The sequence below is a fragment of the Aspergillus campestris genome (genome assembly GCF_002847485.1).
Source record: "Aspergillus campestris IBT 28561 chromosome Unknown P168scaffold_15, whole genome shotgun sequence".
NCBI lineage: Eukaryota > Fungi > Ascomycota > Eurotiomycetes > Eurotiales > Aspergillaceae > Aspergillus > Aspergillus campestris.
This window is the reverse complement of record NW_020194350.1, coordinates 38,301-63,199: the sequence shown is the minus strand read 5'-3', so window position 1 is coordinate 63,199 and position 24,899 is coordinate 38,301. Positions and strand designations below refer to the sequence as shown.

At 53.6% G+C, this 24,899-nt stretch overlaps 10 protein-coding genes across 10 annotated transcripts; 7 read left to right on the top strand and 3 right to left on the bottom strand.

Moving 5' to 3' along the window:
• Nucleotides 1-1,174: 1,174 nt before the first annotated feature.
• P168DRAFT_336733 (sugar porter family MFS transporter) lies at nt 1,175-3,435 on the top strand. The gene is made up of 6 exons (XM_024841731.1): nt 1,175-1,478; nt 1,598-1,905; nt 1,962-2,210; nt 2,275-2,904; nt 2,968-3,098; nt 3,152-3,435. The coding sequence occupies exons 1-6, from the start codon at nt 1,410-1,412 to the stop codon at nt 3,346-3,348; spliced, it is 1,584 nt and encodes a 527-aa protein (XP_024688814.1). The 5' UTR covers nt 1,175-1,409; the 3' UTR covers nt 3,349-3,435.
• A 421-nt stretch (nt 3,436-3,856) lies between these two features.
• On the top strand, nt 3,857-5,893 carry P168DRAFT_293521 (glycoside hydrolase family 76 protein). The gene is made up of 3 exons (XM_024837828.1): nt 3,857-4,360; nt 4,465-5,159; nt 5,216-5,893. The coding sequence occupies exons 1-3, from the start codon at nt 4,270-4,272 to the stop codon at nt 5,786-5,788; spliced, it is 1,359 nt and encodes a 452-aa protein (XP_024688813.1). The 5' UTR covers nt 3,857-4,269; the 3' UTR covers nt 5,789-5,893.
• A 543-nt stretch (nt 5,894-6,436) lies between these two features.
• Nucleotides 6,437-7,683, bottom strand: P168DRAFT_307561 (TauD/TfdA dioxygenase family protein; the record flags this gene model as incomplete). Its single annotated transcript, XM_024839118.1, has 4 exons — nt 6,437-6,591; nt 6,645-7,019; nt 7,082-7,411; nt 7,467-7,683. The coding sequence occupies 4 exons, from the start codon at nt 7,681-7,683 to the stop codon at nt 6,437-6,439; spliced, it is 1,077 nt and encodes a 358-aa protein (XP_024688812.1).
• Nucleotides 7,684-9,851: 2,168 nt separating this feature from the next.
• Nucleotides 9,852-10,968, top strand: P168DRAFT_322281 (SET domain-containing protein; the record flags this gene model as incomplete). The annotated part of the gene is made up of 2 exons (XM_024840550.1): nt 9,852-10,679; nt 10,732-10,968. The coding sequence occupies 2 exons, from the start codon at nt 9,852-9,854 to the stop codon at nt 10,966-10,968; spliced, it is 1,065 nt and encodes a 354-aa protein (XP_024688811.1).
• Nucleotides 10,969-12,043: 1,075 nt separating this feature from the next.
• On the top strand, nt 12,044-13,579 carry P168DRAFT_244309 (allantoate permease family MFS transporter; the record flags this gene model as incomplete). The annotated part of the gene is made up of 1 exon (XM_024833922.1): nt 12,044-13,579. The coding sequence occupies one exon, from the start codon at nt 12,044-12,046 to the stop codon at nt 13,577-13,579; it is 1,536 nt and encodes a 511-aa protein (XP_024688810.1).
• A 940-nt stretch (nt 13,580-14,519) lies between these two features.
• On the top strand, nt 14,520-16,313 carry P168DRAFT_285352 (serine hydrolase domain-containing protein; the record flags this gene model as incomplete). Its single annotated transcript, XM_024836201.1, has 1 exon — nt 14,520-16,313. One exon carries the CDS (start codon nt 14,520-14,522, stop codon nt 16,311-16,313), a length of 1,794 nt encoding a protein of 597 aa, XP_024688809.1.
• Nucleotides 16,314-16,569: 256 nt separating this feature from the next.
• Nucleotides 16,570-16,919, bottom strand: P168DRAFT_322278 (uncharacterized protein; the record flags this gene model as incomplete). The annotated part of the gene is made up of 2 exons (XM_024840549.1): nt 16,570-16,794; nt 16,872-16,919. The coding sequence occupies 2 exons, from the start codon at nt 16,917-16,919 to the stop codon at nt 16,570-16,572; spliced, it is 273 nt and encodes a 90-aa protein (XP_024688808.1).
• A 2,216-nt stretch (nt 16,920-19,135) lies between these two features.
• On the top strand, nt 19,136-19,785 carry P168DRAFT_293516 (putative multicopper oxidase). The gene has a single exon (XM_024837827.1). It carries the CDS (start codon nt 19,157-19,159, stop codon nt 19,658-19,660), a length of 504 nt encoding a protein of 167 aa, XP_024688807.1. The 5' UTR covers nt 19,136-19,156; the 3' UTR covers nt 19,661-19,785.
• A 272-nt stretch (nt 19,786-20,057) lies between these two features.
• P168DRAFT_260222 (RBR family RING finger protein) lies at nt 20,058-21,311 on the bottom strand (the record flags this gene model as incomplete). Its single annotated transcript, XM_024834663.1, has 2 exons — nt 20,188-21,311; nt 20,058-20,118 (listed from the first exon to the last, which is right to left on the bottom strand). Coding segments are annotated over exons 1-2 (1,020 nt in total), but the record flags the coding sequence as incomplete, so codon positions are not given.
• Nucleotides 21,312-21,738: 427 nt separating this feature from the next.
• On the top strand, nt 21,739-23,548 carry P168DRAFT_244063 (HET domain protein; the record flags this gene model as incomplete). The annotated part of the gene is made up of 2 exons (XM_024833906.1): nt 21,739-23,319; nt 23,369-23,548. 2 exons carry the CDS (start codon nt 21,739-21,741, stop codon nt 23,546-23,548), a joined length of 1,761 nt encoding a protein of 586 aa, XP_024688805.1.
• Between the last annotated feature and the right edge of the window lie 1,351 nt (nt 23,549-24,899).

Here is a 24,899-nt window from a genome sequence, read left to right as displayed (position 1 = left end):
TGGAATGCAAGGGTCGCGTCGAGGGAAACATTCGCTATAGACCAGAGATTAGGGCCCCCTCCATCCACGACGGCGGTATTGCCAAACGAGCCCACGGTGTAGGGAATCGTGCATATGTTGGATACATGCAACTGATGGCAGGCGGGAGACTGATATTGTGGACACATTGTCTAGGGCTTCGCTCACCCATGTTGCCAGATCGATGTTATACATTGATAGGTAGAGGAACACAGGAAGGGATGACCTTGTGTCAGGATAAAAGTTGGGGATATCAGTCATATCCAGCCTGACCAAGATGCCGTTCAATATTTTGCTGTAGTAAGTTGATAAGAGAGGCTATGAAAAGAACTCTTCAAATAAAATGACCAGACAGCGAGAATAGGGCTGCTAGTAACTGACAAGTAGTGACATGTAGTGCTCTGGACGCAATATCCTGTCATTCACTATTCCCTTGCCCCATCTGCCTCATATGTGTATGTCACTGTCTAACTGACAACGGGCACAAATCTTTCTACTATTACATGGTCCAACAACAATTCTGGTATGTATCCGGACCGCAATTGAGGCATCATCTTTTTGTCATATTCAAGCGGTCCCTTGCAGTTAAACCCAGGCATAGGCCAGTCACCGTTAGTAGCAATCCCCCATAGCTCAGTGCTTGTGTCACGAATATGACCGTGTATGGAGAGGGATGTGGGCCTTCTAAAAATCGAGAGGGTAATGAAGGTGGCATAAACCTTCAGTTGTATCATATGTTGAGTAGGGATAGCCTTGAAATATACGGGCATGCCCTAAGTCAGACTTCACAAAGCTCCAATGATGTACCAGTAGCTCTTTGCCCGGTGTCATCCCTTTGTTTGCTGCCATCATACTTGCAAGTACCCGACGGAGTGTCGTGTTCGCTTGAGACACCCCATGCCGGAGACCATTGTTTGTCCCGACCCCAACCTCCCTTCTCCTCTCCATACCCTTGATCCTTTTTTCTTCCCCCCTCTCGGTTAATTCAACGGGGTCTCCACTTTCCTTTCCCGTGTGTGACTGCCTTCTCCTTCCACCCATAAAGTAGATCCGCCATGGAAAGTTAGTGTGGGGGAATCCGACTTAGACCACTCATAGCTCGGCGGTTCTGGCCGCCATCCACCAATAACTCCTAACCGGGTGGAACAAACGGCCGGTGACTTACGATCCGGTCGTGTCGAGAGGATCCATACCTTAGATAGTAGGTTTGTACCCGACTGCCCTCGTGGATTTCCCCGCGTTCTCCCCGCATCGGTAGGTCTGGCGATCCGGGGGATCGGCCTCGGTCCCATCCGGTATAAATACTGACTTGGACCCTGAAGTCCCTGGGGATCTCAAATTACCCTTGTTTTTGTGGAATTGAATACGGCTTCCTTTTGGTTGTGATCAATATGGGTATCCTTCGGGAAAAGAAACCATACTTTGGGCTCACGGGGGGGTGGCTAACTTTTTGGATTACGGTGCGTTTTGTTCTTGGTTTATCTATACATGATTTGTATACATCTTTCCCATTTGTTACTATCTATTATACGTTTATATCTCCTATTTTTTTCCAGGGTCCTGTCTGCTAACAAATTAGGTCGCCTGTTCCACGGATATGCTCCTCTTCGGATACGATCAAGGCGTCTTCTCCGGCGTCGTCGTCACGCAGGATTTCCTCGAAAGTCATGACCTGGTAGGGCCCTCCAAAACCAAGACGCTCTCCACAGTCACCGCCATCTACGACATCGGGTGCTTCTTCGGGGCCATCGTCGCCTTCACTGTTGGGGAGAGGCTGGGTCGCAAGATGAGCATCATCCTGGGCACGAGCATCATGGGCATTGGCACCATCTTGCAGGCCTCCTCCTACAGTCTGCCTCAGATGTTTGTGGGTCGCATCGTGTTGGGGTCAGTCCCCACGGCCGCATCTGTCGACGTCTCATCGTAGTGCTAACGCGCGGTAGGGTTGGCAACGGCATCAACACTGCCACAGCTCCCATCTGGCAGACCGAGACAGCGCAGGCTAGATGGCGCGGCAAGTTGGTCATTCTGGAGATGGGGCTGAACGTGGGTGGATACTGTCTGGTCAACTGGATCAACTATGGTCTGTCCTTTAATGCAGGAGCCGTCGCGTGGCGCTTCCCCATCGCCTTTCAATTCGTCTTCATCTTCCTCCTCTATGCGACGGTCCCGTGGCTTCCTGAGTCCCCGAGGTTGGTCTTTTTCGAGTTGTGGATCGCGTCGACTCACTGATGAACGCTCTCTAACTGATTCAAGATGGCTCCTCTCCCATGACCGCGAAAGCGAAGCCCTGCAGGTTCTCTCCTGCATCGAAGACAAGCCCGTCGACGACCCGTACATCACGACCCAGTATGATGAGATCATGTACAGCATTAGCTACGAGCGACAAAACGCCATTGCGTGGAAGGACCTGCTCAAGCGGGACAAGGGCAACGACACCAAGACGTTGCGACGGCTACTCCTCGGGGCGGGCTCCCAGGCAATGCAGCAATTCGGCGGCATCAACTTGATGTCCTATTACCTCCCCATGGTCCTGATAAACTCGGTGGGACTGACCAACACCATGGCCCGGTTGCTGACGGCCGTCAACGCGACCTCGTACTTCCTCTTTGCCACGTTCGCCGTCACTCTCGTTGAGAGGTTTGGGCGTCGCGGGCTGATGCTGCTTTCGATCTTCGGCCAGTTCGCCTCATTTCTGATCATCACTATCCTGCTGCGCTTCGCTGAATTCGACCCTGTCTACGGAACCGCCTCCATTGCCTTTTTCTTTCTTTTCCACGTCTCCTTTGGGATCGGCATGCTGGGAGTCCCGTGGTTGTACCCGACCGAGATCAACTCGTTACCGATGCGCACGAAGGGGGCTGCGGTGGCCACGGCAACCGATTGGTAGGATCTTCTTGAGTTTCCACATAAACGAAAGAGCCTTAACTGACTATGGGCGGCCCTCAGGATCACGAACTTCGTGATTGTTGAAATCACCCCTATCGGGATCCAGAACATCGGATGGCGGTTCTACATTGTCTGGACCGTCCTCAACGCGGTCTTTTTCCCGATCGTCTACTTTTTCTACCCCGAGACTGGTATACGCCCTTCCTACTTTGTTCAATTGCTTGACTAGCTGACCATATCACAGCCAACCGCACCCTGGAAGATATCGACGCGTATTACCGTACTGACCCGCCCTTGGTGGTCGTTGGCGATCCCGATGTCATTTCCCGCCGGCGTCCGCGGCAGTTCATTGAACACGAGGATGAAGAGGTTCAGAAAAAGGCCGAACACGGCAAGATCATGGATAAGGTCAATTTGCCAGCGGTCGAGCCCGTGCAATAGCCCTGCTGGCTTGTGGTGACCTGTCGTAACCTTCATTCTGTGTCATGCTAGAGCCATCGTTTATAGATCTGTGCTACCCATGGCCCCTAGGTCCAATTGGTTGATAGATAGATACATTACAGTTGTTGATATCATATTATATTGTCTACACGTGTTTGGTCTCAGCCCTGTCTATATGATGTTTATATATATATCACGTTAGTCGGTTTGACAGGCACATGACCACAGCTGCCCTGAATCTCCTGAACCATTGCAGCAATTTACCTAGGGACAACTTCTACCTCTTCAAACCTGCAGTCAATCACCATAATCTTATTACTCGCCACCAGGTACTCATACCACGCTGCTACCCCTGACCCAAGAGTCAAGAGCAAGGATGACGCATGGCTGACTCAGACCGTATCGCTGAGTCACCACGTCATTTCATGGGAATGAGATACAGGAATGGAAACCCACCTTTTTTCCCATCTCCTGTTGCATCCTACTCAGGCATTCCTTCTCTCGTCACTCTCCTTCCTCATTCCAGCGGATGGGAAATCATAAGCCCGTGCTGACGTACGATCGACAATGGATGAGCATGCAAATCCCGGAATCCTTCGATGGTGCTAAAAAGTCTTGGTCTCGGTCTGGGCAAAGCTTAAACTCCCAGCATGGATGGGCTCCACTGGTTCCACCAGGACCATTTCCTTGATTGGTGCCTCGACGCCCAGTTACTTGGACGCGCAATTCTTGATCTCTCTCTCTCGCGGTCGGTCTGTCCGTCCGTCTCTCTCGCCAACCACTGCTCGTCTTCGTTCCTGTCGTTCCTTACCGGCTCGGTTGATTGACTCCCATGCGGCATCCAAATCAACCCTCTTCCTTCCTCTTGGACTTTCTTCGCTCTTCTCGCTTCTCCGCCGAGTAAGTGATCGACTGCTCGTCATGGTCGCAAATCTCTTCCGATCGGCGATCCTCGGGTCGGCGCTGTTTTCCTCGCTGGCGCCCGCGATCAGTCTCGACGTCAATGATCATCGTGCGCAAATCCCCGATCCTCTTCCCTCTTCCCGTCCATCCGTTCGGCTAGCTCCTCCGTCGACTAGGGTTGAATCGTACTGACGAGTTTGTTCTGTCCGACAGAATCCATCAAAGATGCCGCCAGCAAGACCGCCTTCGGATCCATGGGCTGGTATGGGGGCAACGATACCGGAGGCATCCCCGGTGCCTTCCCCGAAAAATGGTGGGAAGGCAGTGCTCTGTTCATGAGTCTTCTCTATTATTGGCACTACACCGGCGATTCCACCTACAACGATCAGGTCAGCCAGGGCATGGAATGGCAGGCAGGGAACGGAGACTACATGCCCGACAACTACAGTAGCTACCTGGGCAACGACGATCAGATGTTCTGGGGTCAGGCGGCTATGACGGCCGCCGAGATCAAGTTCCCGGATGTCGAGGACTCTTATTCGTGGCTGTCGCTGGCCCAGGGCGTGTTCAATACGCAAGCTGCCCGCTGGGACACGATGAACTGCGGGGGTGGCCTTCGCTGGCAGATCTTCCCCTACCAGGCTGGATACAACATGAAGAACTCCGTCTCCAACGGCGGCCTGTTCATGCTGGCCGCCCGTTTGGCCCGCTACACCAACAATCAGACCTATACGGATTGGGCTCACAAGATCTGGGACTGGTCCACTGAGTCGCCGCTAGTCGATAAGAAGACGTGGAATGTCGCCGACTCGACCGACATCCCCGACGGGTGCTCGACCATGGGCAACAACCAGTGGTCCTACAACTACGGCACCTACCTCAGCGGTGCCGCATATCTATATAATATGGTGCGTTTCGCCTTCCTCCTCACCTGTTCGGTGCCCCCGCGGCTAACCCCAACCAGACCGAGAGTGACTCGTGGAAAGAGGTCGTCGACGGTCTCCTCAGAGTCACCCTCCGCACATTCTTCCCCCAGAAGTACGGCGGAAACATTCTCGTCGAGCCGTGTGATGAGAAGGAGCTGTGTAATCAGAACGAGATTTTGTTCAAGGGCCTCGTCACGAGCTGGCTGGCCTACGTCGCCCTGCTGGTGCCGTCCACCTACGACCAGATTCTCCCCAAGCTGCAGGCCTCCGCCGAAGCCGCGGCCGCGTCCTGCTCCGGCATGAACAACAACACCTGCAGCGTGCGGTGGTACCAGAAGAAGTGGGACGGCTGGAATGGAGTGGAAGAGCAGGTCATCGCTACGGATGTGATCACCTCTCTCCTCGTGATGGACATGCCCGATAAGGTGCCCGTCACCTCCGACACGGGCGGCAAGAGCAGCAGTGACCCCAACGCTGGCTCCGGTAAAGGCGGTAAAGGTGGCAAGCTGCCGGCAATTACCGCCGGCGACAAGGCCGGTGCATCGATCCTGACCATCCTGTTCTCCGGGGGCTGGATCGGTCTTGTCGCGTGGATGATTATGGGTGGGTGAGATGCGCCCACCATGTTATGTTCTCGTGGATCCGCCTGTTTTGGCGGATCGTTTTTCTTTCCTGTACATGCGCTTTTTTCTCCTTGTCATCCCCGTTCATGGCCGCAGTGGGGATTGTATAAATGCGGTTGGATATACCTTTGGCTAGTCAATATACATTTCATCAATTTTTTTATAATTTCACAGGGATCCGTGATGGGTATCTACATGCAATGAGTTATAATCTATCCCACTTTAGGTTTTTAGATCAATCACTTATCTAGTATACTCGGGTCACCGTCTCGTTCTCACAAGAATGCAATAAATCTAACATCCTTAGCTATATGGAACAGAGAAGGACTAATCATCAACGAAGGGTGTAGATTGGGAAAACCAGCGGCCATGTCAGCTGACTGCGACAGCAGCCCGCGCTTGTCACTGCGTCTTCTGCGGGTTTTCTTCTTTCCCAACCACCATAACCACCATCACTCTATGCATAGTCTTGTTGGGGAAGGACTGGGTACGTACGCTACAGTCCAGACTATGCAGGATGAAATTCAAGAGTATATTTCATTCATGAGGACAAACATACTAACTATAATCATTGAAATATCCAGCCCACCGATCTTACTCTTCCCAGAGACCACCCAGTCTGCAATGGAAGATGAACTACGCCTCCTGCTCCAGCGTGTCCCGGCGGCTCTTGCTGTTCGGGTCGAAATACGGCCGTTCGCCCAGACCAACAACACGGTGGCCAGTCCGGGGGCCAATATTCTCGTAGTCCCAGGTGGCGGCGTGATACACGGAGCGGTTGTCCCAGATGGCTACCAACAACAATCAGCAAAAGTGTTCCTTTCCAAGAATGATGTGGACTTACCAAGATCATTCGGGTTCTGATAGCGAAGCCGCGCCTGCAGGTCGTGGTTCTCCACAATGAGCGTCACAAACCACTTGAGCAGATGTTGGCTCTCTTCCTCGGTCACTCCGTTCACCCTCTGGCAGTGCGAGCCCACGGCGAACACGCTCTTCCAGCCGGTGACGGGGTTCGTGCGGATGACAGGGTGCACGGCGCTCAGCGCATCGCCGACGTTCTCGGGAGCCCCGCGAGGTCCGTGGAATACCTTGAAGGAGTTCTCCTCGGCGACCTTGTTGAAGCCCGGCTGGGCGTACGTCGCAGTCAGGCCCTCCAGGAACTTCTGGTACGGCTCCGAGATGCGGTCGTACACCTCGTATCCAGAGGCCCACAAGGTGTCTGTTGCCAATTAGCCATCTCTGAAACAGTGAAGACGCTAGCGGCTGGGCTGTCATGCTTACCACCACCAGTCTTAGGGAGCTCCGTCAGGCGGAGAATGGTGTAGTCGGCCGGCACAGGCTCGAAAGTGATGTCGCTGTGCCACTCGCGGCGAGAGCTCTGCCGGCGTGTGTTGCGATCCTTGTACAGCGTCTGTCGCTGCTTCGAGCTAATGATACTGATCTCGTTGTCTTTGACACTGTGCTCGCGCTCGGAGTTCGCAATCGGGTGGATATGCAGCCCGGACGTGCTGGGCTTGCCGGACAGCTCTCCGAGACGTTGGATGAGCTCCTTCTGCAGGTCGTCGTCGAGGCCGTCCTGCTTTCGGAAGAACACCACTCCCCGCTGGGAGACTGGGATGGGTCAGCTTCATTGTGTTCATGGAAGAATGGTACATGTCTTGCTTACTGGTGATGGCCAGGTCGCGCAACAGGTCATCCGAGTTGGGGGCGCGGAGGAAATCCTTCAGGCTCGCGTTGGGATACTCCCGGCCGATGATGGGAGTCACTTCGAAGGACTCGAACGCATCCAAAACCCCGCTGGGCTTGAGTGGCTCTCGCGCGGTGCCCTGAAGGGAGACCTTGCTGTCCACGGTGGGAGCGGTTTCGGTAAGAGAGGTTGCCATTTTGCAGATGATGTTTCAATGCTGTTGGTTATACAAACATAGCATCTTGACGGCGAATGTCGCCCGTATTTATATGCGCCATTCCCCCTCGCTTGGCGAGAATTATCTCTTGTGCGAATATACCATCCGTCTTCGACCCCGCCTCGCGCCCAGAGATGACTCCATCTCTGTCCATACAGCTGAGAGCATGCTACGCGACCGGATATATCGGCATCGTGCCATGAATGTGTCGTATATGTCATTCAGGGTCTTCCGCCATCGTCGCGGGCAATCATGTCAGATTTCGCCATTCAGTGACCTTGTTGACAGTCTGGCGCATGGACGATGGGACGATCCGCTAGCCTGGTTGCGCAACTGGCCCTAGCAGCCAATCGCGGGGTATATATCTTGATTCTAGCTGCGACTGCATGGATCTGATGAATCCCGCGTTCTGGCCCATGCGCCTTTCGTTATCTGGTCTCGGGATACGGCACAGATGTCATCATCGCGGCGCGCTACGCGAGTCCAATCGAGTATGCATTGTGTTTATCCCGCCGCCGTTTCAGCGAGGGGTCGAGGAAGACGTCACCACGGGTGCTCTGCAGCAGATGGGACGCGGAAAACACGCGTGCTGTCAATTGATTTTTAGGATTGGATATTCAATTCTATTTCCTGCCTGGGTTAGGATAGCTATTCGCAGGTTTAGTGGTTTGGCCCTGATCGAGTGAGTAAAGTACTTGGTACTGTCTCACATGTTCATTTGAATCTAGCACTCGAAGGCGTGATAATTGACAGTGGCAGGCTCTCAACATCTACACATCGAAGCCAATCGTCTCCATCGTTTATTGTGGCATATCACTTACACCTGTCCTGTCGCATGGCATTCAACTCGCCCTTATCCAGGCAATCGCAACCAAATTCAAGTCCCTTGAATTCGGGGAATCCAAGCCTTTGGTGACGCACGCGTGTCTAATGACCCAGAACCATGGATTACAAGAATAACAGTGTCTTGGACACGGTTGAGCATACACACACTCTCACTCTCTCTCTCGTACAAACGTTTCGATATCCTATGTGGACAGCTATCTGCGTACCGGGGATAATGACATCTTCCGGGAACGCAATCACACCATCCCCGACGTGCGGGGATAAATTTCGTTTCCAACGCTCTCAAACGCAAGGGCTATTAGCTTCATTTCTTGGCTTGAAGGATCCGAGAGAAGGAAATGATTGTCTACAATTTTTAGAAACCAAAATCGATCAGATTATCCGAATGTGTCGACATCGATCCAAAAATGGGTGTTGGACTTTGCCTTTATGATCGGCAGCGTCCAGTAGTACTTTGTCTTTGCGATACTATTATAGCGCCACCGAAGTGATAGCAGAAATCAACAAAGTCCACCGCAAATGCTGTCGAGTGGTGTGCCATGGAAGGGATTCGGACCTGCATGGGATGCAAACGCTTCCAGACCCTGATTTGAGCCGTTGGAATTCGGCCACTGACCAGATGTGACTGATTGACTATGTAGCTGTCATCTACAGGTATGTATTTCTCTAAGCGCATCTAAAATCTGTCAAGTCTTTCGACCGTCATTTGAGTCTCAGTAGGTTTGGTCGTATCAACACCTGAAGCCACCCGAACTGCACGATTTGGCACAATACCAAAATCAGCCTACCAGTTGGCAGTCCCATGTCCAAAACAACACGCTGGGGGCTCTGCCCTTGCGACGCAAACATCTGCGTTCGCAGGAAATTCATACATACTGACGAACTTGCATTCTGCAGGTCGGCATAGCCAGCCTGAGGCCCCAGACTTGTTCTAGGCAAGGGACAAGACGCCCCGAACCAATTATATCCAGCCCGCTTGAAGTGTTGATCTCCTCGCCAATCAACTGGTACCGCTTGCGATAACCGCACTTTCGGGGGCTATCATGGCCATTGTATTGGCCACCCGCTGTCGACCCACTATGGCAACTTGACCCGCTCTGTCCAAGTGGCCACAGAGAGCCCACAAAAAGTGTCTGGATAAGGCCAAACTCCGGGTCTAGCAAACAGCGAAATGAAAAAAAAATTTGCGGATGCATGCGAAATGCCAGCCCCATCGAAGCCCATTGCCCTGGGCTCTACAGAGTAGTTTCCCCAGTTTTCCCTCCCCCACGTATGCTCCCTCTATCACTACGATTATCACCATGTCCCAGGTAGTATATATAACTGTCGAGTCTCCCGACCGGGCTCAGGGAGATGGGAACGCCTCCGCCCAGGCAGAGTGGATTCACCCGCACTTAATGGAAAGCGTGCACCCGGACAAAGGTCGTCAGTTCCGCGTCTCTGGACCTGTCCAGAAAGGCGAGCGCCTCCTTGTCGATCACCCTTACGCGATCATTCCCGTCGTTGATGAGCCGGCCTCCAACGACAACCTCCTCTGCAGCAATCCCACATGTAATAGTCGAGCGAGTTGCCCTACGCGCGTGCCCTGCCCTAATGCCTGTATCGCTGACGTCGTCTGGTGCGGCGAGGCCTGTCGGAATGCCGACACCCTGCGCCATGGTTTTGAATGTCTCTGGCTCAAGAGATATGCGGGCCCGATCCGGGCCAAATGGGGTGAATACGACTTTGGCATGTTGTGGCTGATTGTCCGGATATTGGCCACGCGACACACTCATCACGCATCGCCAACGGCGAATTGCGAACCCCAAGGGAAAGAAGAGCGCTTCAAGCAGGGGTGGGATGCCATTGAATCCCTGTGCGGGTCGCAGGATACGTGGTCCCACGAACAGGTCAAGGCATGGAGCACCCTCGTGAAGAAGTATCTCCGAAGCAGCCCGATCCTACCGCATGGTCACCCAACAGACGGCATACTGCATCTCATCTGCCAGGAGGAGGCCAACTCCTTCGGCCTCTACCCGCGAGAAACGGGGATTTTTCCCCTCCCCCACCCGCCGGTCGACCGAGGGGAGCAGTTTGCAGCGGCTGTATATGCGGTAGCGGCTATCGCTAACCATTCCTGCTTGCCCAACGTATGTACTGCCCTCTGGCTGGGGGAAGATTGAAATGCTAAGTGTGTTCCAGATATCGCACAAACCGGATGTTCAGGGCCGTATGGTTTTTACCGCATCTCGAGATATCTTGCCCGGTGAAGAGTGCTGCATCTCGTACTTCGACTTGACGCGTTTCGGTGACTTGAACACCCGCCGGGAACACCTGCGTAAATCATTCCGATTTGTGTGTCGGTGTGAGCGGTGTTCGTCAGAAGAGCCGGTTGAGGAGGCCGTCGAATGGACGGGAATGCCGTTGATGGATGACTAGACCCTGTTCCTGGTTCCTGGTTCTGGCACGAATTTCCGCACGGTGTACTTATGCGATTCTCAAGGACGCTCGGCGGTTTGGCGCTCAGAGGTCCACGACATAGAGCTGAATTTGATACGAGTTATGATTAAAGTTTGGATGACGACTGAGTTGATTCATCAGTGTCACTTACATTGCCCAAAATCTTGATATAACAGCCCTATTGGAGCTGCCTGGTTGCTGAACATAGGGTAGAGTGCAATTCCCATGTGTTATGCATGGCGCAGTCGTACCAATACGTTCTATACCAAAGGACAGGCCAAAAGGTGAACAGCAATTCTACCTATATTGAGTTTTGGGCACAAGTCAAGAATTGAAAAATCCACAACCACAGGTGGCTAGAAAATTCAGTGTTATTCGGGATCTTAAGATCTCAACCGCACCGTATCTATCCCCGATGTATGTAGACTTTGGCCAATAAGCCGACATCGGCCACGTTGCGCTCCCCCGTGTGAAAAGCGGGCCTAGACAGCTAGCTAGTCGCCTTCGGTACCAGCCGACGGCTTAGAAAAAGATTGAGCTGGGGGGACTTGGCGGGTTTAGATCATATTAATGGTCAGGTTGCACCATCATTGACTCAATTCTACACAGAACGCATGGCTGAAAAAATCGAACTATCGTGTCTACCAATCTCCGATAATACTTGACATCTCAGAGTTCGGTGAGATGTAGACTGGTGTCGCTGATATAAGGTGTCCCAGTGTGACGGGCGTCCCCGGTCCATGGAGGACTTTTCCGTGCCAAGCCCAGACCAAGCCGAGTTTATCGCGGCCCCCACCGAGCTATCAACCCGAGCGATGGCCGGAAAGAAATAAGGGAAAACCATAGTCAAGCGTACCAAAAATGACTCAAACTGCCGGCTAGGGGCCGATCCGGCGATGGCGTGCTCAGGAAGTAGTGCAGCGCCATCGACAGGGACAAGAGGCCAAATCGATTTAAAGATCAACGGGAATCCATCAGCGCGGTTCGGCGTTTCGAAGGATACGAAAAAAATCAAATCGAACTCACTCCCGGCCCCGGGAAACTAGACGTGAACATGGCATCCCCGGAGCCATCCCAAGTGGACCACCTTCCACCACCGCACGTCTCTTCCGATGAGAAATCACCCGCCGTCCAAACCAGCGGCGGCGATGGAGCGCTCGAGTTGTTGGCAGCAGGTGGCCGTGGCAACAGCCTAGATCCTGAAGCATCGGGGCGCCTGGTGCGCAAGATCGACCTGTACGTCATGCCGTTGATCTGCGTCGTGTATTTCCTCCAGTACCTGGACAAGATCGCGATCAGCTACGCCAGTGTGACGGGAATGCGCGAGTCCACAAATCTCCACGGCAATCAATTCAACTGGGTGTCCAGCATGTTCTTCTTTGGCCAGCTGGCGCTCTCATTCCCGACTATGCGCCTCATCCAGGCCTTCCCCCTGGCGCGCTACGTCGCCGTCAACGTGACCCTCTGGGGAATAATCTTGGCTTGCATGGCGGCCTGTCAATCGTTTGCGTCGCTGATGGTCTGTCGCACGCTTCTGGGCGCCATGGAGGCGGCCGTGGTGCCCGCCTGGGTGGTCTTCACCTCGCAGTGGTACCGCAAGGAAGAGCAGGCTTTCCGCGTTGGTGTCTGGTTTTCCATGTGCGGGTGGGCCCAGATGCTCGGAGGCTACATTGCCTATGGGGTGGCCGTCCACATCGGGGGCGACCCCAACGCCTCCCTACGGGGTTGGCAAGTCATCTTCCTGATCCTCGGTCTGTTCACCGTCGTGACCGGCGTTCTCTTCTTCTTCATTCTGCCCGATTCGCCAGTCACGGCCCGATTCCTCTCCGCCGAAGAGAAGGCCCTACATGCCGAGCGGCTTCGAGCGAACGAGCAGGGCATCGGAAGCACCGTGTTCAAACCGGCACAGGTCTACGAGGCTCTGGTTGATCCTCACACCTGGCTGTACGCCTTCTGGGTGTTCGCGGCCAATATACCAAACTCAACCGCCACCAGTTTCGGGAATATCTTGGTGAGCGGCATGGGCTACACGCAGCGGCAGAGTCTGCTCCTCGTGACGCCGCTCGGAGCGTACGAAGTGGTCCTGCTGGTGGGACTCACCTACCTTAGTATGAAAACGGACCAACGACTGTTCTGGTGTATTGTCGGCCACATTCCGGCGATTGTGGGGGCAATCCTCATGGCGACGACGGACAAGGCAGGAGCCCTGGTGGGCTTCTACTTGACCGGGGGAATCCCCATCGGCTGGACGACGATCCTGGGACTCACCAGCACCAACGTGGCCGGGTCAACCAAGAAGATCACCGTGTCGTGCATCCAAACGATCGCCTATACGGTCGGAAACATCATCTCCCCACAGACCTTCCAATCCAGTGACGGCCCCAAGTACCTTCCGGCCAAAATTTCGATTGTGGTCCTGTACTTCCTTGTCACACTTGATCTCCTGTTGATCCGCTGGGTGTCGATCCGGGAGAACCGCCGACGCGATCGCGAGAAGGAGGCATTGGGTGACGCGTATGTCGTACCACAGAACCACGAGTTCTTGGACCTGACGGACCGGGAGAATCCCGAGTTTCGCTATGCAATTTGATACGGAGTATCAAAGGGATTTGACATGGATAGATGGAAGGACGGACGGATGGACGGACGGATCGGGGATGGCGTTGAAAAACTTGGTCAGATCGGGAAGCCGATCAGAGATACCACCAGGGACCATATTACCTGACTGCCCCATCACCTGTTTCTCCTTTCGAGCTATCTATTTGAATCATGCCAACTTCTCCACCATAATCTTCCCCCTCTTGAAACGCAATCGAACGCTGAGACATAGTAGTGGTAATCTTCTGAGTCTGGTCTGTATCCACCATTCCGAGATGCTATCCGACCAGAAATCCGATGAAAGACGGAAGAGTGTTTATTTCAGAGTCCCCAGAGGCTCGGCTCTTCCGGTCCTCAGACATCGGGCGAGTGCAAGTGAAAAGAAGCGACCTAGAAGGACACTAACTGCTCATTTGGCAATGATCGTCAACATTGTTCTGGCTAAACCTGTCAAGATTGGCGCATAGCAGGCGGATCGGGAATATGACCGTGCGTTGGCAATCCTTGGTTTCCTGGACGGCTGCGTCACTCCAAGAGCGAGGTCGTGACGATGTTACTATTCAGGTCAACAATGTGGATGCCCGTTGGGGGCCAGCGCCGCGTAGGACCCGATTGGGTTAGCGTGTCCACGGGATCGTCCCTCTTATAATATTACGTGTTGTGGTGATTTGGCCCTAATAGCCTCATCTGGGACCTATCATCTCCGTCAGTCTGTCTGCATGAGCTGGTCTGTCATCTACATCCATCTCCACCGGGACCGCCTGCTATGGAGATACAGCGCCCGATGCACTGCCCGGAGCCTAAAAATGAGGTCATCAACCCTCTGGGTCAGCGAGGATAACCTGGAGGGAGTGTGTATAAGTAGACAATGGACATCACATTGAAACATGGATATTCTGTAACCATTCATCTCCTACTGCATTGTGCTCACTATGAGATTCCTCTCGCAAGGTCTCACCATCCTGTCACTATGCCTTCCAGGCACACTCGCCGACATTCGGGGGCCCATCTATCCCGCTCCCCGCGACATAAGTACCAAGTCCAGTCGCGTGGCAACCAATTGGAACGCCCTGACCGCGTCCCTGGACAAGGCCTTGAATCAGGACGACAAGGCAGCCAATGCGACCGTGAAACGGCTGAAGAATTTGACTTTCTCCATGGGCATGTTCTCCCTCCAGGATCCCGACGCCGAGACCCTCCAGTACCACCACACAGCGCCCACCACGTTGAATGGCTCCCTCGGCGTGAAGGAAGTCGATGCGGATAGTATCTACCGTATCGCCAGTGTCACCAAACTCTTCACGGTCCTCGCAGGCCTAGTGGAACTGGATGCGGGGGACTGGGAACGACCGCTGACGGAGATCTTCCCGGCCCTGAAGGACCTCACTCAAAAGAACCAGAAGGCCCCCCAGCCGCTTCATCAGATCCAGTGGGACCAGGTCACTGCCGGGGCCCTTGCGGCCCACATGGGTATCCCTCGTGCGGGCGTGCCCTTCCATCCCGATCTGCTGATGGGCGGCGAAGTCGACCCGGTCACAATTGGCTTGCCCCCACTGAACCTCACGGAGGAACTGGCTCGATACCCCTGCATGCAGAATGACATTTCGAAGTGCACACCGGAAGCTTACATTGCGGGGATCGCCACAATTACTCCCGAATTCAACCCCTGGGCAAGCCCTGTCTACTCGAACAATGGCTTCGTCCTTCTGGGAGTCGTCATCGCCAAACTGACCGGAAAATCCATCGACCAGGTGTACCAGGAGAGCATATTCAAGCCCCTGGGTCTGGACTCCACCTTCTCGAGTCCGCCGAAGGATCCGAAACTCATTGCACGGTCGGTCATCCCCGGCGCCGCGGAGGCCGGTTTTGCTCTCGACGGCGGCATCTCCAAGTCGTCTGGTGGGGTCTTCTCGACGCTAAATGACATGAAAGGCTTTGGTCGGGGAATCCTCAATTCGACGCTTCTCTCGCCTGCGCGCACGCGCAAGTGGATGAAGCCGGTCGCACACACGGCCGATCTACGGTACTCACTGGGGCAGCCATGGGAGATCTACCGCTACGTCCATCCCGACTCCCACGTGGTCACAGACATCTACACCAAATTGGGCGACTCAGGCCCGTACACCGCCATTCTTGTGCTCCTCCCGGACTTTGACACGGGTTTCACTATCCTAGGCGGCAGTACTGATAAACCCACGAAGGCGGTCCCTTGGTTGGCGGACCTGGTCATCGATGCCATCGTTCCCGCATTGATGGAGCAGGCAGCGGAGGAAGCCCGCGAACGTTTTGCTGGCTCCTACCGGTCCACGGTGGACGGGTTGAACTCGTCCGTGACGCTGTCGATCCCCACATCGTCTGAGGGGGCGCCTGGCCTGGCGATCTCGTCGTGGATCAGCAATGGAACTGACATGGTCCCCATTATCTCGAAGTTAGTCGGGGGGAAGGGCGTTCGACTAGTCCCGACGATCGCTCAGTCCGGTCCGCCCGCGCAGGTGGCGTTCCGAGCGTACTCCCTCACTGATCCATCCATCGGGAACGGATTGCCCGGAACGCGACTCGTCTCCCAGATGTACGATGTCAATGATTGGGTGGGCACGCTCGATACGACGACCTATGGGGTGGAAGATGTAACGCTCTTCGTATTCGATGCGGAAGCTGAACACGGTGGGCGCGCAGATGCCGTGACACTACCGGCTTACCGCGCGAAACTCGCGCGGCAGAAGTAACCGTGGACACTGTTCTTTTTTTCTTTAGCCTCGTTCAGCACTCTTCTAGTTCTCAGAAAGATAGCTATTGATGTAGTAATCCATTTAGTCTCTTGTCAGGCGGCTATTATCAATACCATTTCTGTGACAGGCCTTACCCACCTTCGATTAAACCTTCCGCTGCGTATTCACACAATTCAAAACAATATACAAATCTCATATCATCGCTGTACATACACCTTGTCCGATCATCCTTCGACATACGAGAAAGACCCACTCAACGAGACCCCGCCATCCCCTTCACCCCGTCCTTCAGCGTCTCCCACCCCGGCAAAGTGTCCGACTCCTGACCGGGCTTGGTCCCCTGAAAGGAGTGGTCTTCTGTTTCGCACGTGTGTTGATCTCGTTGGGGTTGGAGGCCTGCTGCTTCTTTTGTGCGTTCATCGTAGTGTAGTTCGTCGGACTCCTTCTGGTTGTGGAGATTGGGGAAATCGGAGGAGATCTGGAGTATTTTGTGTCATCAGTATGAACAGCTGAGTTTGTGTTGGGACATCGATAGTGGGGTGGACAATGGCTTACCGTAAACCTCGAGGATCCGTCGCTTGTGGCTGGGGTTTGATCCGACATATTTGGGTATGCGATTTAACTTTACAGAAGTAGCGGATTAGAATACTTATAACAGAGTATTATCAAGAAATATCTCGATGGGTATATCAATTATTAACAATTTAATGCTGATATCTATGGTTGATCAACCGACATTTATAGATGGAGTTTGGCCATGTTTGGCCATGACGTAGCCGGGTCGCCGCTGCCAAACAACAGACGGGACGTCATAGTGATGTATCCTGGTGCTTGTTTCTAGCAATATATCAATGTTAACATTAGATCTGCCCAACAATTGAAGTGAAGGGAGGTTAATTCAGGCAACAACATATTGTGGATAATCGTCGTAAATATACCCTAGTCTCAGGCTGATATATATATAACACGCAGACCAGTTGTAGACATCATGGATTGATACTTTCACTTTGGCATATCACTACAATCGCTGACTTTTAGCAAATCTCTGTAATAATTTTACTACAAGTACATAAAGTAGGATAGAAATGTCAAAGAGACGATACCGTGTTAGGACATTATCCGCTCATTAAATAACATCATTGTGCTAGTCGCCTATTGATATATGCCCGCGAGTATCAATGCTCCACCAATAGAACAAACTTCTCAGGTATGTTACGTGGTAGATAGAATAGCCTAGCCAAAAATGATCTGGATCCAGCTTAGATATAACAGTTGATGCCAAGCGTAGGGCTGGTCACTACAAGCATGGTATGCTACCAACTGAACTGTAAAACATGCACCCGGCTAACATATCATGACCGCTACGCCAAGGTGTTTACCAACAATTGGTAAAGGGCTTGACCTGACTGATATACCCAACAATTTATGCCCTAATTCCCTGGTTCCTAGCGATGCTCACACTTATTCAACACAAGATCCAACTACAATTAATCTATGGGGAGCATGTTCGCAGGACCATCAACCCTCGACAAAGCAACAACCTCTAGGCTAACATACCACGGAAACACACCCATCAGATGGATGGAATAGACCTACAGCTTGGAAATAAAGTATATGCTAGTTAGGCCTTCGAACGTCGGAGATGAATCCCTGATACCGAGCCTAAGGATCTGGATGTTCAACCCCACACCACGAGGCAGATCCCCGTCCATCACGCAGAACCTCCGAGGAGAAACCCCCCTGGTGCGAGGCAGAGCCATGGTTGAACTTTGGGGCTTCAGTCTGGCCGCCCGACGGTGACATCACGACGGCTGGTTGCACCTGGTGCGGATGTGGGGTAGTATCGCGGTCCCGGATCGGGAAATTCGCAAGAGACCTTATAAATGCGACGCGTCGTCACCATCTTCCACGACCAGCACGTTTTCCCGTATGGGATTGATTATCTGTACGATGTTGAATTGACTATCTGCATCATGCGTGCCATTGTCCCACCAATCCGCTACGCTTGGGGACCCTTCCAGCAGGGGGTTGCCCATCGCGTCCCCGTCTATTGCCGGGGACGCTCTTGGAATGCGACGGCGCGACATTGTTCCCGCCCCGGACGAGGGGTGTGCATCAGTCGGAGCTTATTCTCTTCCAGGCAGGTGCAGACGGAGGATGGAGTGCCGAAGGAGTACAGTCGGTGGAGATACCTCCTCCCCCTGGCGACGTCGGCAATCCTGGCCTGGGCGATATACTCAAGACAGCAAGGCACCGCGTCCCTGGAGGGACTCGTGCCCGGTGTGGACCCTACCCTAGTGCCACGAACGATTGACCCTGAGCACTATCGGGAACCCATTGGATCAAAAGGTCATCTGGGGGAGGTTGACTTCCCCACGGAGCAAGCCATTCTCACCGCCGCGCCCAATGTGCCTCCCCGCATCACGCGCGACCACCCAGTCGTCTTACAAGTTCCGCTCGAGACGACGACAAAGACGATGCAGCTGACAAGTACACACAAGTACGAGATGTGGACTTTTAACGACCGGGTGCCCGCTCCGTTCATCCGTGCGCGCGTCGGCGACGTCCTGGAGCTCTCGCTGACCAACCGCGACGAATCCGGCAACCCACACAACATTGACTGTCATGCCGTGATGGGACCCGGCGGTGGTTCGGGCGTGACCACCGCATCGGAGGGTGAGACCAAGACGGCGCGATTCCACCTGGCATACCCCGGGTTGTTCGTCTACCACTGCGCGGCGGCCCCCGTCCCTGTCCACATCGCCAACGGCATGTACGGTCTCATCTACGTGCAGCCCGAAGAGGGGGACCTGCCCCCCGTGGACCGGGAATACTTCATCATGCAGAGTGAATTCTACTGCGAACCGCCCGAGATCATGGATAACGGACGCCCCTCCCCCGTTGTCGAATTCTCGTACCCAAATGCACTGGACGAGAGCCCCACAGCGGTCGTTTTCAATGGCCACGAGGGTGCCGTGACGATTGAGAACCCCCTCAAGGCCAAGTTGGACGAGACGGTGCGCATCTACTTTGGCAATGCGGGGCCCAACCTGACCAGTTCATTCCACGTCATTGGGAGTAATTTCCACCGACTGTACCGCGATGCCGACGTGCTCAGTCCGCCGGCGCGGTACGTCCAAACTACCAGTGTGCCCTCCGGTGGCGCGACGATCGTCGACATGAAGATGACTGTGCCAGGCACATATACCATTGTAGACCATGCCATATTCCGCCTGGACAAGGGGGCTGTGGGGTATTTAAATGTGGCAGGGCCGCCTCGGCCGGACATCTATGAAAGTACCGAGGCACCGGCTCCGTGTGTCGGGTGTAAATTGCACCCTTGATTACGGTAGTGATTCTGTATAGGTAGTGCACAGTGCATTTCTGTCATCAATCTGTCTGGGCCGCCCTGCGTGCACTCACACATAACTGGAATCAATCAAGGGAGAGGGTCCCATTACCATACCGCTATCGTAGACGATGCCGGCGACAGCGATTGCATGCCCGCATTCGTCAAATGTTACAACTTAAGATATACTCGGGCCGGTCGTGATTGCGAACCTCACTCTCGAAGCTCCCTGTGGGTTCCGGTGATGCTCACATCCGACATCTTCGTGGTTGAGCAGGTCCTCCAGGACTTGATCAAAAGCGCGAATGTGGACGTCCGGAGCCGTCTCAGGGGCCACGTCTTCCTCCTGCACCACCTGATGGCCGGTTCGATGCGTCGTTCGGTGTGTACCTGAGACAACAAGAGCAGGTTTTCCACACCTGCCCGCAGGCGCAGCAAAACTCCCAACCGCATCTGAGGATCCCCAGTGAGTATGGGACGCCGGTGATCATCTGGAAGACTGGAGCAGGATTCTTCACTCACCGGCATCTTATGTGGTTGCATCCCTGCTGTAGCTCCACCATCGTGCGGCAATGGAAGCACCTTTGCCAGTCCGCTGCGTTGGCCATGGCGAGCACACGTTGCAGGGTCTCGTCCGTGGGGCAGTCCACACCGGGGTGCTCTAGGGACAGACAGGAGAGATGTGTCTTTTGCCGGCAGGCGGGACAAGTGCCGTAATCATCGTCCATGGCGAAGGGTGGAATAAACTTGGAGCACGTCGGGACCGCACAGTAGATGGGGTCTTTGGCCATGTATTCCATGACTCGGTCGCTGAACCCGCACAACTCTTCGTAGTTAAGGACCCGCAACGCCGTGCTCGGGGGGATGATGTATCCACAACATCGCGGTGGATAAAACTGTTCCTGCTTGATAATCCCGAGGACCATCTGCCGCGTGCAGTCGAGGCAAAAGCTGTGACCACAGGCGCTCAAAAGCATGCCACTGGTCTCGACCTGCTCCATGCAAGAGACACATTCGGTGAGCATGGCGGGCGCCTGCTGGGAAGATGGCCGATGCGACGGACCTTCGCCGGCGCCGCTTTCTTGTGTCAAATCCAGGCGGTCCATAACATACCCCAAGACACTGTCGTCGGCCACCCCATTGTCAAAGTTTGGTTCGTTGGGCGTGGGTGCTGGTGCATCACGGGCATCATCATCGTCATCCAGTGTCGCGGCGTACAGGCGATCCTGTTCGGTCACGTTCTCACCGTGGCAGATAGAGGCGAGGATGTTGCCGTCCGTGACCATCGCATTGCTGATAGCTAGGGTTCGATCCGGACTTGAGATTCCAGCCGTGAGAACATCATCCATCACGGGCGTTACTGCCAGCTCCATACCACTGGGCATTCCGTCCACCTGCTTACCCTTCTGTCTATTCTCGGGAGCTAGAATATCTTCCAGAAGGCGTCCATGGACTATTTCTGTATCCGGATTGCAGTGCATGATGTGTGGTTTTGCAATAGATCCCACGCTCCCTGTGCCCTGTTGATGTACGTACGGGGAAGGGTCAAGTTGACCGGGAGTTGGGGCTTCTATGTCCGAAATCACATCAGCGGAACGGCATGTTCGATCATCATGACATCGATGTTTATACAGACTTTCCGCATCTCCGCTGGTGGCGTTACCTCCAAGTTGACAACATTGACACCCCTAGTGTGTTTGGATAATTCTAGGATATCAGTCTTCCACCTCTACCACAGCCAGGTTTATTGCTCGATCATCCTTATTTAGATTGTAAACTGCGCCAAGTGTTAAAGTCTACCTTGACCAAATGACCTGACTACCTTCCTATCTAAGAAGCAATTAGCAAACGGATGGCTCAGGGATCCTCGTATTCAGAGGCACCGTGCCCAAATGTCAGTCTAAAGCCCAGCGTGATCCTCCTAGCGCGAAAAGGGGGCCAAAAAGAGAATGGCGTCGTAAATTAATACGACGCCGAGGATTAACACGAGGAGCTAAGGGGATATATAAATCCTGACTTGACCCCGCTGACGCCCCGAGGAAAATATTCTCCCATCTCACACATCCTGCAACGATGCGTCTCCTACACTCCAAGACTCTGGACCTCCATGAGTTCTTGGATGATTCTATCCCGCCGTATGCCGTCTTCTCACATCGCTGGCAGGAGGGGGAGGTCCTTCTGCGCGACATTGAATCCGGGACTGCACGGGAAAAGAAAGGCTTCGGCAAAGTCGAGTCGTGCTGTGCCGAGGCGGCGTCGCGAGGCCTGGAATATGTCTGGATCGACACCCTCTGTATCGACAAGTCCAGCAGCGCCGAGTTGTCCGAGTCGTTAAACTCCATGTACGAATGGTACCACAAGTCCGCTGTCTGTCTGGCCTACCTGGTTGATGTCACCCAGACATCGGTCACTAGCGACGGCGAGTTCCAGCGCAGTGTCTGGTTTACCCGCGGCTGGACCCTACAGGAGCTCCTTGCGCCCGTCGCGGTAGAATTCTTCAACACGGCGTGGCGACCGTTGGGAACCAAGGCAACGCTGAAGACTGAAATCTCCGAAATTACCGGAATCCACGAGGACGTGTTGCTCGGCACCGTCCAGCCGCAGTCCTTCAGCGTGGCCCAGCGTATGTCGTGGGCCGCGGGGCGGACGACAACCAAAGTGGAGGACATCGCCTACAGCCTGATTGGACTGTTTGATGTGAATATGCCGATGTTGTACGGCGAGGGTCCAAAGGCGTTTATGCGACTCCAGGAGGAGATCATGAAGCAATCGGACGATCAGACGCTCTTCGCCTGGTCAAGCAAAGATGATAATTACCGTGGCCTCCTGGCACGATCGCCCGCCGACTTTGCGGGCAGTTCGCACTTCATTGTATCCACGGACAAAGTCAACGCGTCTCCGTACTCGATGACCAACATGGGCCTGTCCATTGAGCTATCCATGGTCCAGTGGGGAATGGAGGTCTACCTGGCGGCTCTCGACTGCCAGGACCATACGCGCCAGCGCCTGGGGATCTACCTCACACCTCTCCGGGAGCCAAATCAGTATGGCCGAGTCATGCTCGACGAGATCGACCTTCCTCGTTTCTCCTCTAACGGGTCCTCGAGACGGCGGCGGATCTACGTGCGACAGAACATGTCACGAGAGGGCAAACCCCCCTCGCGGCTGTACGGGTTCTGGCTGCGCCACATCCCGCCGCCTGAAACGGGTCCCAATGCACGCTGGGAATTCACGGCGTGGAGTTCTTGGAACGACCGCGACCGGATTGTTTCGCTACCGCCGGGCGCGTATGGCACGGCGGCCGTCATCCGCTATAGACCCAAGGGGGGTAACGTGGTGAACCTGAAACTGGGATTCGACGCCAATTTCAACCCAGCCTGCCAGTATGGCGGCCACATTCTCGGCCCGCGAGCGCGGAATGCCCGCGACCCCCGCGCGTTTGACACCGTGATGTTATCTGACTGGATGGACCCGCCCGCTCTCGAAGGGGTTCATGTGGGAGATAGACTGCGTGGAGTCAATGGGGATGATGGTTGGTATCGGGTGGTCATGTTGGATGAGATTGTGCAGGGAAAACGGATGTGGGTGGTATACATTGCCTCTGTGGACGACGCGTATTGGCATCCGGGACGGCTCTGTGATGGATGCGGCCTGGTGAGTGCTATGGCGTCCCTTGTCGGTGCATCCAGACTGATGACTCTAGGAAATCTTTGGCCCGCGATATATCTGCAAGACGTGCGAGGGTTTCGATTACTGCTCCAACTGCCACCAAGGCGCTGCTGAGACGCATCCGTCGCATAGCTTCAAGGAAATCCGGCTCGGGCAGCACGACGGCGTTCGATGCGATTATTGTGGGGATGTGAGATTCCATCAAAATCATTGATTTGCTTTGATCCCGCGCTGACACAAAGTCATAGAGAGTGTATGGTACGCGCCACAAGTGTCGCGAATGTTCGGACTACGACCTGTGTGGCCAGTGTATTGACATTCCGGGCATCCACCAGCACAATGCGTTCAAAGAGATCAAATCGACCTACGGGAAGCGTAGGTAAACCTGGACTGTTATATGAAGTGGGTGTTCTGTCTCCGAATACTTGGAATGCTTCGCCTTGTCTATCAGCCTGTTTTGGAATTATGACGAGTTAGCCCACAATCAACCCTATCTCTAATCCCAGGAAGCGATCTGTGGATATATGCGGCTGCAAATACCTAAACTTGTCATTCTGGATTACCACTAGGTATGGAGGTTGATAGAAACTCGTCCGTGGGGGGTGGTTATTCTGAGCAGCACGAGTCTTGACTGTTTAACCTACCACCTGCATCCCAGCCAAGCAATATCCAAGCTATTTGAGCATTAGAGATGGGTCTCCTGTGAGGTGGTATATCGTATAGTTAATCAACCAGGTCTTGTAGGTATGCAAAATAGGCTGTGGATAATGATCATCCTGGTCCACAGTGTACCACAACCCTGCCGGCCTAAGCATTCAGTCACTGTTAATAATATGATTATTTAAAATCAAGAATGGGGAGAAAGTATCTGACTGAACACCCTGTAACTTCCACTTTCTAACATGTTCATTCACTGGCACCCTGTTCCAACGCACTCTTAGATATACCAACCATACCACAAGTCTAGAAAGACTAACTAGGTTTATTTTCTGTATGTCAAGCTTCTATTCTTGAAATAACCAGACACCCCTATATATACTCCTATGTGCAACACTACCTGCATATCACACAATGTCTTGTCACCTTGAGTGACTTTGCTGTGAGGACAGTGATGTGCTGGATCTGCAGGCCTTCGATGACCCTAACAAGCGGCGGGGATGACTTGGTCGAGAACAGTTGGTTCATGTGGAAAAGAATTACCACTCGGCTGTAGAAAGTATTATGACACTTGCGCTCTATAAGTAATCTTATAAACTCATATTCTAACAGTTCAAAACCAGCAAGGACAGCACTGGGTGTGATCTAAAAAGTAGTTTCCCCAGTCAATCAGGAACCTTGTTTCCTATTGTGGTTAGTTGGTTACTTCTGTCGTGTTTTGTCATCAGGGAACTTCCGCTCTACTCCTTCCATCTTCTTGCGTAATTCTTTTATATATATGGTTGAGGACGACTAGGGTAGATCTCATTGATCTGGAAAACCAACAGCGTCGGTGAACCGTGAGGCAAATTGCTTGTCTTGACAGTCGTGGGTCCTCATGTTCTAGGCCGATTAATCTGATACCGAGC